The sequence below is a fragment of the Doryrhamphus excisus genome, linkage group LG4 (genome assembly GCF_037039965.1).
Source record: "Doryrhamphus excisus strain RoL-2023G ecotype Guam linkage group LG4, RoL_Dexc_Guam_v1.1, whole genome shotgun sequence".
NCBI lineage: Eukaryota > Metazoa > Chordata > Actinopteri > Syngnathiformes > Syngnathidae > Doryrhamphus > Doryrhamphus excisus.
Window position 1 is genome coordinate 19,997,732 of NC_136360.1, and position 18,398 is coordinate 20,016,129.

General features: G+C 44.5%; 1 protein-coding gene across 1 annotated transcript in view; it reads left to right on the forward strand.

Moving 5' to 3' along the window:
* The window catches only part of sh3rf1 (SH3 domain containing ring finger 1), a 46,483-nt gene extending 28,265 nt beyond the window's left edge, over positions 1–18,218 (forward strand). Inside the window, exons 4-12 of the mRNA XM_078790348.1 lie at positions 143–238; positions 2,981–3,280; positions 4,903–5,013; positions 10,826–10,953; positions 11,133–11,303; positions 12,998–13,269; positions 13,526–13,848; positions 13,932–14,251; positions 15,029–18,218. Of these exons, the coding sequence (XP_078646474.1) occupies positions 143–238; positions 2,981–3,280; positions 4,903–5,013; positions 10,826–10,953; positions 11,133–11,303; positions 12,998–13,269; positions 13,526–13,848; positions 13,932–14,251; positions 15,029–15,197 (1,890 nt within the window). The 3' untranslated portion in view covers positions 15,198–18,218. The remainder of the gene's footprint in view (positions 1–142; positions 239–2,980; positions 3,281–4,902; positions 5,014–10,825; positions 10,954–11,132; positions 11,304–12,997; positions 13,270–13,525; positions 13,849–13,931; positions 14,252–15,028) is intronic.
* The last annotated feature ends 180 nt before the right edge of the window (positions 18,219–18,398 follow it).

The window sequence follows — 18,398 nt, forward strand, 5'->3', positions numbered from 1 at the left end:
TAAGGCATGCCACGTAGGGCAAGATGGGGCGTCATGAAGGGTTAGACACATGACACATCAGCGGGAAGGAAAGAGCATCTTAAAGAGCCTCGTTATTTGTTCCTGGAGCATAAAGGATGTTCTTTCACGTCCTCTCTTTCAGGATGACATTCTCACTGTGATCCGCAGAGTGGATGAAAACTGGGCCGAGGGAATGCTGGGAGATAAAATTGGAATTTTCCCCATCACTTACGTGGAGGTAAGGAAACTGTTCTCGAGCGTGCAAGTGTGCTGAGATCCAGGTCAGAGAGTAGGTGGCTTTCAAGTTTTATTTCTGGATGATTTGAAGTGGCAAGCTCGGAAATAGCAGCACATCAAACTGTGTTCCTTTGGGGCTTTGTGACGTGGGAGCTGCAGCAGGGAGTGGACCGCCTCAGCCTCATTTGACTTCCAAGTCTCCGTTTACTGTGCGGACATCTTAGTGATGTGGGGATCCATACGTCCGATACCAGCTCCTCATCCTCCAAAATCCATTCTTAAAATCCAAATATCCACACTTTTGTTACTTCCGTCATTTGAGATCATGTGTGAATTGTGTCTACAGTAGTTCTCAATAATTAATCATTATTTCACTAATTGTTTTTTCATCGTTTAAAATGCCATTTTCACATATTTCATGTGATTTTGTCCTGTTTTTTTATTCTTATATTAGCTTGTCAACATTGTAAATTACTTTAAAATAAATTTGTTTGTTACATGATTACATTGTAAATTCATTCAAATTAATAATTGATTTAAAATGTAATTAATTTAAATAATAAATTAAGAATTTTTTTAATCAATGCATTCATTCAATGTCAAAGCTGCAATATTAAGAGGAAAAATGATGCCATTTTATGAGCATGCCGTTGAAATGTTCAAGAAAAAATACACATTTTGTCAATTTGAGAAATGACACTGCTCAAAAAAATAAAAGGGAACACTAAAATAACACATCCAAGATCTGAATGAATGAAATTTTCTATCAATACTTGAATGTGCTCACAACATCCATCCATCCATTTTCCTCCACTTATCCGGGTCCGGGTCGCGGGGGCAGCAGTAGGGAAGCCCAGACTTCCCGGTTCCCGGCCACCTCCTCCAGCTCCACCGGGAGCACACCAAGACGTTCCCAGGCCAGCTGTGAGACATAATCCCTCCAGCGTGTCCTCGGTCTGCCTTTTCCCGGCTGGGCATGCCCGGAACACCTCACCAGGGAGGCGTCCGGGAGGCATCCGGACTAGATGCCCGAGCCACCTCAACTGACTCCTCTCGATGTGAAGGAGAAGCGGCTCTACTCTGAGCCCCTCCCGGATGGCTGAGCTCCTCACCCTATCTCTTAGGGTGAATCCAGCTACCCTACGGAGGAAACTCATTTCAACCGCCTGTATCCGAAATCTCATTCTTTCGGTCATGACCCAAAGCTCATGACCATAGGTGAGGGTGGGAACATAGATCCACCGGTAAATTGAGAGCTTTGCCTTCTGGCTCAGCTCTCTTTTCACCACGACGGTCCGGCACAGCGACCACATTACTGCCGTCTGTCGACCTCACGCTCCCACTTTCCCTCACTCGTGAACAAGACCCCGAGATACTTAAACTCCTCCACCTGGGGAAGGACCTCATTCCCAACCCAGAGGGAGCACTCCACCCTTTTCCGACTGAGAACCATGGCCTCTGATTTGCAGGTACTGAGTCTCATCCCAGACGCTTCACACTCAGATGCAAACCGTCCCAGTAAACGCTGCAAATAGCAGAGATGAGATGAGAAGGCCCCGAACACCACAACACCTTGGCTGCGCCTAGAAATTCTCTCCATGAAAATTGTGAACAGAATCGATGACAAAGTGCAGCCTTGGCGGAGGCCAACGTTTACCGGAAACAGGCTCGACTTACTACTGGAACTACTGGATAGCACGTGGTAGCGCGTACCAATCCCGTAATCCCGGAGCACCCCCCAAAGGACGCCACAAGGGACACTGTCAAATGCCTTTTCCAGGTCTACAAAGCACATGTAGACTGGTTGGGCAAACTCCCATGCACCCTCAAGCACCCTCGTGAGGGTGTAGAGCTGGTCCAGTGTTCCACAACCAGGAATAAAACCGCATTGGACCTCTTGTAACAAAGGTTCGACCAACGGTCGTACCATTCTTTCCAGCACCCTGGAATAGACTTTCCCAGGGAGGCTGCGGAGTGTGATCCCCTATAGTTGGAACACACCCTCCGGTCACCTTTCCAGAGGAGGACCACTACCCCGGTCTGCCAATCCAAAGGTACTGTTCCCGACTTCCACGCAATGTTGAAGAGACGTGTCAGCCAAGACAGTCCTTCAACATCCAGAGCCTTGAGGAATTCTGGGTGGAACTCGTCCACCCCCGGAGCTTTGCCACTGAGGAGCGTTTTGACCACTCCAGATACCTCATCCCCATCCCCACTGTAAACACTGTAGACCGGGCACTGCTTCCCTTTTCTGAGGCGCCGGACGGTTTGCCAGATCCTCTTCGAGGCCGACCGAAACTCGTGCTCCATGGCCTCACCGAATTCCTCCCACTACGGTTGTCTCGACAACCGCCAAAGTTGCGTGCCGTTTGGCCTGCCTGCTTCCGGAGTCCCACAACATAATCACCAAAATGTATCAAAGCAAATCAAATGTATTTTATCGTAGAGGCCGAATCAAATGTATTAGGGCGGTCTTGCTGTCCACCATGGGAAATCTGTGTTGCTTCCTAAGTAGATTGTTTGATTTCACAGAAGTGTGATTGACTTGAAGTGTTCCCTTGATTTTTTTGGAGCAGTTTATTATGAGGAACAAAACTTGTCAGCATATCTTCCATAATGTCAGATTTGTCACCATGTGGCCCTGGCTGGATACAATGTCTGATGGATTAGGACAGGGTCTTTATACAATCAGCTCAATTCTCACCACCAGCCCCTGCAATGTCCCTTCATCCCCCCTCCTCAGTTCAACTCAGCGGCACGGCAGCTCATCGAGTCGGACAAGCCCTCCGACCCCAATGGCGAGTCTGGCGAGGGAGCCTCGTCGGGGCCCCAGAGCAACGGCGCCCAGCAGGACAAGAAGAACAGCAAGAAGCGACATTCCTTTACCTCTCTCACGATGTCCCACAAGCCCGTGCTGGCCCCTCCCCCGCAGCGCCACTCCATGGAGATTAGCGGCCCGGTCCTCATCAGCTCCAGCAACCCCACGGCCGCCGCTCGTATCGGAGAGATGAGCGGGGGTCTTTCCTGCAGCGCGCCTTCGCAGGTAAGATGCTTGTCATGGAAGCATAATACAAGCTGACCCTCGAGATGGCACTCTTTGGTATTGCATAGTCATTGACAAGTCACTCAAGACGCTGGACTTTCTCATAATGTTTTTGACTGTTTTCTTTGTCTTTTACGCTCTTCCTTCTGGCCAATCACAACACCCCCATGATAGCAAGCAGCAATGTTGCTCCAGCAAAGCATTGGAGATCATGCGTGCATGTAAAAACATCTGCCCGAGGTTTCCCCGCAGCCAACCACGCATGACGGCGACTCACAGCTGCTTTACGCTCGCCAGCCGCCACAGGTTTTGGAGACGGTCGGATGCACTCACACTCGATTTGTCTGAGCTCAGCTGCACAATTTGGACTGAAATGGAAAAACATCTGTTGACAGCTTGTCGGCGGCAAGCGAAGACAAAAGATCAGCAGCAAATGTTCTCAAAAAACATAGCTGCAAGAATATCAGTGAATAGCCAAAAGAATATCAGCAAATGTTCCCAAAAGAAAATCAGCCAACATAGCCAAAAGAATATCAACGAACATTGCCAATGAGTAAGAGGGAACATAGCTATCAGAAAACCTAGCTAGAATAGTATCAGCAAATGTAGTCGAAAGAGTATCAGCTAGCCTAATTAGGAGAGTATAAGCAAACGTTGCCAAAGGATTCATCAGCAAACTTAGCTAGCGTAGGTAGAAGAGTATGAGCAAACGTAGCCAAATAAGTAGGGGTGCACATAGTCAGAAGAGTATCAGCAAACCTAGCTAAAAGAGTATCAGCAAACCGAGCTAAAAGAGTATCAGCTAACCTAGCTAAAAGAGTATCAGCTAACCTAGCTAAAAGAGTACCAGCAAACATAGCTAAAAGAGTACCAGTGAACATAGCCACAGGAGTACAAGCAAATGTATCTAAAAGAGTGTTGAGAAACGTTACCAAAAGAGTATAAGCAAACATAGCTCGAAGAATATCAGTGAACGTAGCCAAAAAAGTAGCAGCTAACCTAGCCAGAAGAATAGCAATGAACATAGCCAAAAGAGTTAACATAGTGAGAAGAGTACCTGCAAACGTAACCACAAGAGTATAAACATGTGCAGCCAGAAGAGTATTGGCAAACGTTGCCAAAAGATTAACAATGAACCGAGGCAGAAGATTATCAGCGAACGTATTGTGCCCTTGAGCAATTACACTTAAAGTGGAATAAACTGGAAAATGTAGTTAATCCATGAGTTTGGCTGATCTCACTCATGGATGATCGATACTAGAATCGGCAGCATGAAACCCCGACTGGAGCGTTCCTAAAATAAAACCCAAAAACCTTGTTGGAGGTACACTGTATTGTTAGCTGCCTCATGCTAGCACACACAGAAGAGTGAAAGGCGTGTGCTCATGTCTCATGTAAGGATTGTGGATGATGGGCAAAAAAAAGTGCGGCTGGGTGCAGTCTTGAGTGGAGAGAGGGAGTGAGCGTGACCTCGCAACTCGCAACACCGCCACCTCCACCTACATGGCCGGTCGTGCACGACAAGCCACTCGGCACCTCGACGGGAGGAAACATGGCAGGCCGTGACAGCCGAGTGAAAGGCTGTCTGAACGAGAGCTCACGTCTGTCTTCTTTGTTGAAAGGTACACATTTGCACAAGCGGACTGATTGTGACCCCGCCCCCGAGTAGTCCCATTACCACGGCAACGGTCTTCACCTTTCCTTCGGAGACAAGCTACACGCCCATTGTGCTGGTAGGTCTAACTATTCATCAAGTCATGTTTATTTCTACAGCATTGTATCTTCACCACTGTATGCAAGCTGGCAACTGTATGCAATGCATCTACTCCGTTACAGACCCTTGCCATATTGTAAAAACAAATGGAATATTATTGTGCTACACTCATCCCGCACCACTTCGTGCTGCCAAGTCGCAAAATTGGCAGTTTATGAAAAATACATTCATTCATATATCATGGCCGTTGTGTCACCCTTAACACCCTATTATTACTTGTGTGACTCGGTTCATGAGCTGGGATGATGTACGAGACTTTATACGATGTATGAGATTTTAGGTACAATAAAAAAATATGTGGCAATTACCCATTACTACGTTACTACTCCTCTGCACTCCGCATGTATGCTAGCAGCCCCGTCTCCATCCACCAAGACAGAGACACTCTAACTGGTAAAAAGGGCTTACTCCGTTCATGCTGTTGTTTTATGGAACGCACCAAGGGGCTGAAAGCAATGCACAGAGTGAACTCTCTTTTGCCTGTATGGATGCGAGTCGTTTTTTTATCATGCCATTTATCATCTCTTATTGTCCAGGCCTAGTACCCATGAGAAATCTTGTCATGTTTTAATCTTGCAAGATCTTGCGACACCACTGTGGCTGAGTGCAAGAGGCTTCATTTCAATGCCGACCTACCAATATGTACTCATGTCTAGTACTCAACATGCAATTTGACTCTTGACGCTTGTATGCTCTCCATTTTGTTGCAGTTTCCTGCTTTCAGTTTCAAGTTCAGATAAAAGAATAAATATTATCACTTTCTCTAGTATTTTGAATCAGGGGGGCATGACGAAAAATAATTGAAGCACTGGTTTTGGAATGTTGCATTACAAGGGTGTGTTAAGAAGACACTTTTGTTCACAGAAATTCTGCACCAAAATATTTCCGCAGGTTGTGCCACAACAAACCGTGTTTATTTTTTTCATGATAGAGTATCTGTTTTTCTCTTCAATATTAGTGTCGTAGATTATCGTAGATTTATTTCTTGAACAATATATCAATAATCGCTGTATCGCCATACGGTGAGGTAACTGTTATGGTGAGCCTTGTATCGCGTGTTGTATCGTGAGGTACCCAGAGGTTCCCACCCTGATTGGCGATGCTGATGATGCCATATTGATGCGTGTACAGTGAATCCGGAGGAGTGAATCTGGACTTTGAGGAGACGTGTGAGTAGACGCGGCGTACTGATTGCATCGAACATCGTTCGTTTGTAAGGTTGCTTAGCAACTGTTACTTTTCATCCCATTGGCGTACGACATCAGACGTGCAACTGGTGATCTTCCAAGTGCTAACCAGGACCTAGCTCTGTGTTAGCTAGCTAGCTAGCAAATCTCTCCAAGTGCTAACTTAGACCGCTCACGCTGCCTGGAGGCTAGGCTAGCTACACTCGCCATGCCAACATCAGGCTCTGACTCGCTGGAAGTGGAGCTATTATTAAAAAAGGCAAACAAAAGGATTGCTGACCTTCTCGCGGCCATTGAAAGAATGAAAGAGGAAAGATTCCATGCTGACCACCATCGGATCTTGTCTGCCAACGCTATCCAACTGGCTAGAGTCCTTAGTAACCGGTGAGCCCGCACCACAGAACATCACAGTTGTCAGTGACCTGCCTGCTCAACTCCTAAGAAGGGGACCCCTGGACCGAAGTGGTTGTCCGCAGGCGGCAGAGGCCCTCGAGCGGGACGCATGGCGGGGCATCGTCTTCCTCGTGCTTGTCGCTCTTGAATAAGTATGCGGCTTTGTCCGTGAGCGAGAAGCTGGCGGCCGGGTACCCGTACCAGGGATCTGCGCCTGTTTCTACGGTCACAGACATCATGGCCCCGTTGACGAACACCACAGCCTTCCCTCCTAGTGTGGGTGTCGGGGCGGCTGAGCTGGCATGCCCCCCTGGAGATCAAGCGGATGTTCCCACAACTATCGTCATTGGGGTCTCCATCGTGACGTATGTCCACATAAGGGGGGCTTTCACCCTGTCGTTCCCCGGCGCTACCGTCATGGACATCACAGGGAAAATCCCAGACATTCTCAGCGTGCATCCCCACGCGAAAAGGATTATTATCCACGCAGGACATAATGACCTCGTAAGGCAGCAGTTGGAACTTTTAATACGGGACTTAAAACCATTTTCTTAAAACCTTGTATGCATCCACCCCCACCTGTAGCAGAGAGATGGGCAGTTTCAGCAGGCTGCTTAGCCTCAACACTTGGCTTTCCTCTGCTTTTAACACTCGCCATGTCGGTTTTATAGACAATTTTTTGGGAGAGACGGCATCTGTTTGGGGCAGATGGACGTCACCTTAACCGATCAGGTGCCCGCATGCTATCCGCCAACCTGACATACGGTGTACAGCACGCCAATCTCCCCAAACCTCTAATAACTGATCCGTCCATCAGTGACTGATGTCCTCCAGGTCCATGCTCCTACGCATCATGTTCCACCACTACCCATCTGACATACAATACCAGACATGGACCAATTCACACCAACATTTCACCCATTTCCGTTACATAACACTTCTTCAACACACCAGACACCACCATGGTGTACAATACAATAACCTAAGACCTCTCCCGAAACACTAGCATTCAACCTCTTTACACAATAAGCCACCTGTCACCATCAACATGGCTCTTTTTAATGTTCGCTCCCTTTTTAATAAATCTTTCTTTATTAATGACCTAGTTTTAGACCAGGGGTGCTCATTAAGTCGATCACGATCTACCGGTTGATCGCGGAGGTGGTACTGGTCGATCGCGGCGTGACATTAAAAAAATATCATCCTAGCATCAGTGCCGTCACTTGATTGATATACAGGGCAGCCATTCAGATGACAACTGAATGTTGCCCTTTGGGTGACCAATCAAATCAAACAACGTCTCTAAGTGCAGCAGAACTTACGATGTCAGCCTATCATCCATCTCCGTTACTTGATTGACATACAGGACAACCAGTCAGATGACAACTGAATTTTGACCTTTAGGTCACCGCTCATGCGTAAACAACGATGCAAAGTGCTAAGCTAGTCGACAAATTGATTTTAAGATTTTAAGCCCTCGCTAAAGTTTATGGTCACTAAAATGAGTGAAGTAGCTGGACCAAGTAAAAAGGCAAAAACATATCACTTCCATACGGAATGGGAGGTGGACTTTTTTTTCACAATGTCTTTTTCGAAGTGCGTTTGCCTGGCTAACCTGGCTATTAGCAGCTACTGTCCGGACTATGCATCCCTGGCTGATTCAATTCAGTGCAAGTCATCAAAGTAAACTCAGGTAATTACAAAAAATGTTAATAGTTAATTATGTGTGTTTTGCAATATTGGCTCGTTTGGTTATGTAAGGTACATCAACATACATTGTACGTACAAATAATCCTCAATACATTTGAAAATAAATAGATGTTTTGCATTTTTGTAGTGGGTAGATCATTTTGACTCGGTCATTTTAAAAGTAGCTCGCATGCTGAAAAAGTGTGAGCACCCCTGTTTTAGATGATAAAATCGATTGTTTATTTTTAACTGAAACATGGCTGGGTACAGATGCACCAGTTGTTCTCACTGAGGCCTCCCCACCAAATTTTAACTTCACATTTTCTGTGAGAAGTGTCAGGAAGGGTGGTGGTACCGCAGCAATAATCAATGATTCACTTAGACCAATAAACATTGTTTTGATCAGTACACCACCTTTGAGCACCATGCTTTTGTTTTTAGCAGCCTCTCCATTCTCTGCATCACAATCTACAGACCACCAAAATATGATGCTGCTTTTATCAGTGATATGTCGGATTTTTTATGAATAATTCATGCCACAATTATCATTATCATTATATCCGGTGATTTTAATTTACACATAGACAATCCATCAGATCACATGTCCAAAGAGTTTTTAAACCTCCTCAGCTGCATGGATTTTACTCAACACGTCACACGGCCAACTCATACCAGGGGACACACTCTGGATCTGGTCATTAGCCATGGCCTCTCAGCTGGTGTGTGCTCTGTTGTTGACTTGGCTGTGTCCTGACTGGGGTGGCTGGGAGCTCTGTGGCGGTGCCCCACTGCAGCGCTGTGGTTCCCCTGCCTACCTGTTGTGTGGTGGGCGCGAGTTGCGTCATTATGGCCTGGGCTGTGGGCAGCCCCCAGCGCAGATGGCAGCGTTTCCTGAACTGGTTCCTCTGTACTCAGGCAAACAATCTTCTTATGTGTGTGTGTGTGTCGGTGTATGTGCAAGTGTGTGTTTGTATATGTGTCTTGTTGTTGTCTTTCTTTTCTAACATGTAAAGCACTTTGTGCTACATTCTATGTATGAAAAATGCTCTACAAATAAAGTTGGATTGATTGATTGATCTGCTGTTGTATGCATTTTGATAAGACAGTAAGTCCTGTCTGACCTTTGTGGTAAGTTCCAAGACCCAAACCACAAACAAAAGGAACATTAAGGCTTGTTTCAATTGATGCCCAAGACGTTTGGGAAAATACTCTGTGGTCTGATGAGTTTGGAAGGTGTGTGTCCCATTACATCTGGCGTACATCTGGCAGCATTGACTGAAAGGATGTCCTGAGAAAATGATGGGGTGTGAAGCCCATCCACATTAGGACCTTTGGCAGTGCTTTTCTTCTGCGCTACACCGCTCACCCTCACTATGTCAGCCACCTCCAATATATGGCTCTGGGGCTTAAAACTTGGGTACAAATCCTCCAATTGTCTGTGACGATATGCTTTTTTTGCTCCCGGGTCGATCATGAGGCCCTTCACCTTCATTCCACCGGCTCCACTTGTGGTCCTCATCCACTGCTTGCTTCACTTTATTCTGCTTTCTCCACTGACATTTTGTGGTGTGCGTGGCAATTTTACAAAAATGGCGCTACTGTCTCACCAGCGGCTGACTTTCAAATCCACAGCTTTGTGGCCTTGTTGGCCACAAGGTTTGAATTATCTATTCCTTTTACTTTCATCACGCTGTCCGCTGTGATGGCGGTCTCTGCACGGATAATGTAATCCGTGATGCCCTCATTCACACATTTCTGAAGGGATGTCAATTCCGTGGACACACTTTTTACCTGTGGCTTCCCCTTGCCAGCGTAAAGCTCTTTGAATATCTTTTTATCATCGGCAGCATCTCTCATCACAAAGAATAAACTTTTATCATCCAAAAGACAAACACTTTGTTTCCCTCAGTTCTCTCCCAGGTCCCAAGATTCCAAGATAATTGGGACTTCCTTCACGAGACGTCTGTCAGTACCCTCAGCCAAGAATGTTCCCTGAATGAGTCTAGCGAATCACAGAGGCTGACGATGATAGACTTCCTCAGGAAAATCACCCACGACAGAGCCCACCCAAGGGAGGACTATCTGGAACTCCTTGTCTACCTGGGAGGATGGAGCCAGGAGCCAGGATCCGTGGAGCCCACCATCAAGCGAGATGGATGGCACAGGCTATTTACAGTACAGCCTCAAGATTGGCCTGTTTTTGCAACCGTCTGATGCTGGCAGCTGTCCCAAACTTGGTCTCGAACTTTGCAACGACCGTTATTTTACTTGAGAACTATGCTGAATTTAGATACAGCAGTGTTATTCTCTGCCTGGGGATGTCAATTAAAATGTTGTTGTTGTCGATGGGGGCTCTCACCAAGTCTGCCATGATTAGTGATGGCAAACTCTCTCTATGCTGCTGCTGTGTGCTGAATTTATATTTTATATTTGTGTCTCCCCCCACCACGCCAAACAAGAATAGACAATCATTTCTAATGAGTCTTTTCTTATTTTCTGCAGGATGCCCTCCCGCCACCCCCACCTCCTCCCCCACAGTCGTCAGGCGGAGGTGCGGCATATTCACTGGCAGCGGGACAGAGGCCCTCCCCCAGCATTAGCGACCAAAGCGGGAGACAAAGACCCACAGTGTGAGTTCTACCAACGCTGTTTGTTACATACCCACATTTCCTGCACCCCCCACCCCCATTTGTCTCACAGGTACGTAAACAACAGTGGCCCCAAGCTTTGACACCCCTCTTCAGAATGACATGCAGCTAGATGATGATGATGATGATGAAGATGTCCTATTTGTGTGATGTGACCTCAGGTATGTGGCCATGTTCCCCTACACCCCCCGCAAGGAGGATGAACTGGAGCTGAGGAAGGGGGAGATGTTTGTGGTGCTGGAGCGCTGTCAGGACGGCTGGTTCAAGGGCACCTCCATGCATAGCGGCAAGATGGGGGTGTTCCCTGGGAACTACATGGGGCCGCTCGGCAGGTGGGTGGGCGAGAGGCCACTATGACACACAGTGCATCCCACAAAACACAATATCATTCCATACGCCTCTAGATCCACGGGCTAACATACGATTAAGAAATGATACATTTTGACAACGTAACGCTGCGATACAATGTTCATTTGATTCGATACAATTTAAACATTTGTTTATGTAGACTTTCAGGGGCACGGAACATCACATCATTTTTATTATGAATCTATGTGTGATGTAAATAAAGACAACGTTCTTATCACTGACTATCAGAACTCTTTAAATCTGGAAGTACATTTTTCTGCATTTAAGAACGCTCGGAAATCCCGGAAAATATATCTACACTCAAAACACTGAATATGCAAAATGCTTTTTGTTCCAAAAATACAATAAAAAGGGTATATTTCACAAGCAGTTGCAAATGTTGATTAATCATGATTAATTTGTAAGCTGTGGTTAATTTGATTAAAATGTTTAACCATTTGACAAGCCTACAATAAATACAGTAATATAATAAAGCAGGGTTACCCTGAGCTTGACTTTATTCTTGGAATGGAACTTTTTCATTCATTCATTTTCTAGCGCTTATCCTCACGAGGGTCGGGGGGGGGGTGCTGGAGCCTGACCTGCACTGGTGAAACAACCATTCCCACCAACATTCATACCTATGGACAATTTGGAGTGGCCAATTAACCTAGCATGTTTTTGGAATGGGGGAGGATGCCCGAGGGTGGAATCAAACTCGGGTCTTTTAGCTGTGAGGCCTGCACGCTAACCACTCTTCCGCCATGCAGCCCTGTTTTTGTTTTATTCCCCATAATTTGATGACATATTTTATCTTTAATATCTCATCTATGCTACTAAAATTATTTTTCTTATTATGTTACAAAGTGGGCTGCACGATGGCCTGGTGGTTAGCACGCAGCGCTCACAGCCAGGAAACCGGAGTTCAATTCTACCCTCGGCCATCTCTGTGTGGAGTTTGCATGCGTGGGTTTTCTGGCCACCAGTCCAGGGTGTACCTCGCCTCTCGCCCCAAGACAGCTGGGATAGGCTCCAGCACCCCCGCGACCCTTGTGAGGATAAGCAGTAGAAAATGAATGAACGAACGAATGAATGAATGTTACAAGGTTATTCAGTAACATTTACTTTTTTCTTGTTAAAAGATGGCTTTTTTCTCTTAATATTTTGACTGTAAAATGATAGCAGTTTTTACCTTTTTTTCCAACTATTTCAAATTTCTTCTTGGAAATGTTCTTCTCATAGCGGCATAACTTTTCCCACAACCTAATTTTATTTGGTTTGTTTCTTATGATATTATGCTTTAAAATATATATACTGTATATGTTTTTTAGTCTCCTAAAATTACTTTTTTTGTATAAGATCACAACTTTTTAAAATTTATTATTTTAATAGATGTTGCTTTCTTGTTTGTGTGTTTTTTTTTTATTTGTTTGTTTTTAGTTTCCTGTTGAATTCTGTTTTTAGAATGTGCCGTGGACCAATAAAAAAGACAGCCGTCCGGGCTAAAGGTTAGCATTCATGTGTGAGCAAACACTTTCTCTTTCATAGCAATAGAATCCCACGTGTTCTTCTCAGCAAGGAGATGTTCAAAGGCCCCACATCATTGAAGTAAACCACATATGTTTGGAGTGTATTTCATGAAAATAAATGAAGGGCTGTGTGTGCCTGCTTGTTTCAGGACCGCGTCAGGGAGTGGGCAGGCCAAAGTGCCACTGGGTGTGTGCACGCAGGCGAGCAGAGGGATCGTTGTCAGCACCTCTTCAAGCCACCTCGGAGCCATGGTGGCCGGCCCGGACTCCGGCAAACCTCCCACCCCCCAGTCTGGCGCCACCTGTCAGCCCGCAGTGGCGCTACCGGCGGCTCAGACGGCCACGGGGCAACAGCCCAAAGTTTCCTTACATGTCAGCTCCCAGATGACGGTGAATCAGGCTCGCAACGCCGTCAGGACGGGTAAGTCCAGCAAGCTATGAATGAATGATGAGAGTGACATATTTATTTATGTAATGCATTGAAAAGTTGGAGGGATTGGAGTTTGATTAGAATGGAGTTGGAGTAGCCCCTGTGCGTCTCTTCTTATGTTGGCTTTCTAAAAAACAAAGTTGAAATGGAAGAAAAACTAGAAAATTCATTAGTTAGTCCTTTTCATGTGGGGTGGGACACGTTGTGGTGGTTTGCCATTTTTCAAGTTTATAAATTGCGTCTCCAGCCGCCAGTCACAGTCAGGACCGGCCCACCGCAGCAGTGACCCCCATCCAGTCCCCCTCACCTGGAGCCTACCTCCCGCACCCATCTGCGTGCCCTGAGCAGCCCCCCCTGGGTCCCGCTCAAGGCTGCGCTCGGCCGGGAGTAGCGTTGGGGTGCGCCGCCGCCTCCCTGACCCCGCCCAATGTCAGTGCGGCATCCTTGGAGGGTGGGGACGCCTCGAGGCTCGTGCCTGTCGTCCTCTCTGCGCCTGCCGGGGGCGGGAACGCCTCCGCTCTCAACTCGGCCGGCGCCGCCCCCGCCTGCCGACCGGACAAGGACACCAAGGTCAGAAAGGACGGGAGAGGAGTGGGTGATAGGTATGTAAGGGTATGCTAAGGTTATGCTAAAGTGGTCTTGTTTTGCCACAGAGAGAAAAGAAAAGTCTTCTGAAGCTGCTGTCCAATAAGAAGAAGTCTCGTTCTTCCCCGCCGCCCTCGCCCACGCTGGAGGCAGAGCAAGCTGCCATCGGAGAGTCGCCTCAAGGTGCCGTGGGACCCGAAACCTCCCGTAGCTGCCCGCCTGAGCCTGACGTCTCTGCCTCTTTGGCGGTGCCGTCGTCCTCTTCTTCGTCGGAGCCCTGCCATCGGAAGAACACACCCATGGACGCTCCCATCGCTCCTCCTCCTCGCCAGCCGTGCTCCTCGCTGTCATCGCTGCAGCACGATGCACGGCCCATCATCTGTGAGAGGTACCTGCCCTCTGTGCCACAATGTTATAGAAGAAAAATAACATCATATTAAATCATAAAACGGAACAGTAGTTTATTATAATAGTTTATTGCTTTTTTTTATATATATTTGGGAAAAATTATAATATTATGGAGATAAAGTCATCATTACGAGAAACTGTCCCAAGAATACACTTTGAGAGAAAAAAGCTGCAAAAAAGCTGCAATCTTATTAATAATAACTGCGAAAAGTATGAGGAAAAATAATGTCATTTTAGGAACACAAAAATTTTATTTTTATGAGAAACGGACAAACCAGGCAACATTTTTGGAAATAAGGTTTGGGAAAAAGTCCAAATAGTACAGGAATAAAGTCAAAATATTAAGGGAATAAAGTCAAAATATTACAGGAATGAAGTGGTTATTATGAGAAGAAAATTTACCAAAAATAATGTTGAAAAAAACATAATCAGAAATGGAAAAAAAACAGCTGCCTTTTTATAATCAAAATTAAGGGAAAAAAGTGTGAATTTTATGATGAGAATGGGGGAAAATATGAGCCTAGTTACATTTAGGAAGATTACATTAGGGATAAAGTCAAAATATTATGCTAAAAAATGTCAAAATTATGAGAAAAAACTTGACTTCAGAAGAAAGTTGAAAGAGGGAAGGGGAACAGCAGCAGGAATGGAACACTTTCCATTTACAAGAATAAGCTCCAAATTTTGAGAGTTAACGACTTCAGCGTTTTGAGGTTTGGTGAGCGTGAAAGTCAAAGGTGTGGTCCTCGCGCCGCAGGTACCGAGTGGTGGTCTCGTACCCACCTCAGAGCGAGGCCGAGCTGGAGCTGAAGGAGGGCGACATCGTGTTTGTGCACAGGAAGCGCGAGGACGGCTGGTTCAAAGGCACGCTGCAGAGGAACGGAAGGACCGGCCTGTTCCCCGGCAGCTTCGTGGACATCATCTAGACCAGCAACCTCTCAGAAACCTCTTCCTACAAAGGATGCCTTCTACGCTTCTCCTCGTAATTGGACCACTTTAACTTATTTGGTAGACTTTGCCCTCGTGGGCTCTTCAACTGGCATCCTGCCAACACTGCTGTTTATTGATATAGTATATTTCAAACATACACACCACACATGGCTAGCGTCACATGACCGTGCAGCCACCATGCTCCGCCCCCAACATGACAGCAATAACTCGCGTCTCATTCCGTCACACCAACATTCTACCGCAGGGGTGTCCAAAGTGCGGGACGAGGGCCATTTGGGGCCCACGGCAAAACTGAACAAAAAAATATAAAATAAGTTTAGTAAAATTAGGTTTCAGAAAAAGTTATGATAAAGTCCAAATATTATGGGGATAAAGTCATAACTATGAGAAGACAATTTACAACAAGAAATTGTTGAAAAATAATGAAAAAAACAGCCAAAATAAAATGAACAGCTGTAACTTTACAAGAATAAAGTGAAAATATTAACAAGTCATAATTGTATGAAAATGAACTCATAATATCCTGAGGGAAATGAACATTGTATTAGTAGCATAGAGAGTATTAAAGCAAGTATGAAGTATTAAAGCAAAAAATATATTTGTTTTACTTTTTTTTTATCCTTTTTTGAAAATTAGGTTGCAGAAAAACTGAGAAACCAAATCACAATTTCATGAGAATAAACTTAAAATAATTCCATGTTAGTAGCACAGAGATTAAATATTGAAGAAAAAAGACTGTTTTTTTTTTTTGTAATAATTATAAAAAACAAAGTAATAAAGTTGTCATTTATGGAAAATTAGGTTGCGGAAAAAGTTCAATTGTTCAATTGAGAATTAATTCAGGGAATTATGGGAATGAAGTCATAATCATGAGAAGACAGCTGAAAAAGTTGAAAAATGAAAGAAACGGCTGGAAATTTTACAAGCATAAAGTGAAAATATTAAGAAAAAAATATATAATAATATGTTTATTTTAAAGTTGCAATATGGGAAACAATTTTGGAAAATTAGGTCAGCATAACAGTTATAAAATTCTGGAAATAAAATTAAAGCATTATGCAGATAAAGTATTAAGATGAAAATTTTGAAAATGAATCAACAAAGAGTGAAGTTGATATTAATAATTAGTCTTTTTCACCTATACAACAAAGCTGAGATGCACTTTTTTGAAGTATATACAAATCTTCACAAAGATATCAAAGTGGCATCCTTTCATGTTCCACCTGTGGCCCTCGCTGGAGGAAAACGTTTGGACACCCCTGCCCTACTTTGATGATTCTTTCTCACCACTTGAATGATTTCTTTGCCGTATAGTACAAGCACTGAGCAGTTTGACCAAGTGTGCTTTTCGTATTATTGAAAAAAATAGTTTCCTGTTGCAGTCTGTGTTGCCGTCATCTACGGAAGGTCGCGAGCGGCAGCTGGATGATGCTGAGACTACAAGTCGCACCTTTCTTTCACACCAACAGTCAATCAGGCCACACAGAAAGGAAAAACATTGAAAGTGTTCCGTGTTTACAGATGTGATGCATAAAAAAGTGGCCTTTTGGTTTGTGTGGGAAGTCTGGCTTGTTAAAATGACAAGTTTATACAACTTCACATTTGCATTTATCAGCTAAAATAACAACAACAAAACACAGACATAAAACCGACGATGTGCCTCACATATCAACATTTTTCCTGGTCTTCAAGTAGAAAAAAACATGATTTCTCTTTAATGCAATATTACAATTTTTGTTGGTAATGTGATTATTCCTTGACCTTGTTTCTGTTAGAGGGGACATATGATGCTTTTTCCACTTTTCTGACCTATAAATGTCGTTACAATTCTGGTGTTAAACCATGCCAAAGTTTCAGATGACATTTGCACATTTGGAAGTGAGCCCTGAAAAAAGTTTGGGATTGCTCAAAATGCTCACTTTCCGAAAGTTTTTTTCTAACACCGACTGCCTGTCACGTCAGAGTGAGCCAGACTTCCACATATGGGCATGCACGGGTCCAAGCTGTTAGCTGTATAAGCTGAGTGGGTGTGCCCGGAGGCGGGCCATGGGTGGAATAAATTTAAAACGGAATTTTGGAAATCTAAGGAAATCCAACTGGAATAGGTGCAGATTCTGGAAGATCTAGAAATCATTCTGTGTGGCCTCTATAGGAGTCCAACTCAATACAAAGGGCTGAAAATGAGCATAATAGGTCCCCTTTAAATGATCACACCGCTGGACTAGACAATTAGACATTTTCCCAAAATTGTACGACTTCATTCGGATGACATTACAACTTGTTTTTTCCTTAACAAACAAAAATACATCTCACTTTACAATAAAGTACACAAAAATATAGTACTTACTGAGGAACTATTGAAGGACTAATGAGGAACTAATGAGTAAAGTAGTTACTGAGGAACTAAGGCACATACATTTAGAGTAGTTACTGAGGAAGGAATGAGTAGTGGTTTGGGTTAGGGAGGTTTGTTCCTACTTTACTGTAATTTTGTGTGCCTTATTGTAAAGTGTTAGCCAGAGAATAGCGTTTTAGTCATGTAATATGGTTTGGGACTTTTTTCTATTTATTTTCATGAAAAATTACACCTTTATTTTCATAATATTGCCAGCTCATGATTTTTTTGTATTTATTTTTCTGGAAAAATTACAACTTTATTTGCATAATATTTGAATCCCCCAATACAACTGCTGTATTCATAATATCCTTTTCCTCAGAATATTGTCATAATATTAGGTTGTTTTTCCCCCTCATTTCATATCAGTGTGCCCCCCTGGACTTGATGATGAGATGGATACAATGCTGCTGTTGTGGTTTAGTGTCGACTGCACACTTTCAGACTCTCTTTACCTTGTTTTTCTTTTCAAAAAAAAATTATTTTGATTTTTTTTTCTGTAGTGTGAAAGTTAAATCAATGTTTATGATGTTTTGTCAAGCGTTTGAGGGAATAGCACATTTTTTAAAGTTCGTATAACAATAAAAGTTTATGCTTTCCATCTTTTGTGTCGTGACATCACAGGTTTAGCTGTGATTCAATGTGCGGGTAAATAGGTACAGGTGTGTGCGTGTGTTGCAGAGTGTTTGTTCTGCTGGGAAACGCTGACAGGAAGTGACAGGCGCACACTGAGGTCAAGCTTTCTACACACGCATCCCTGCAGAGGAGGATGCCATTACCA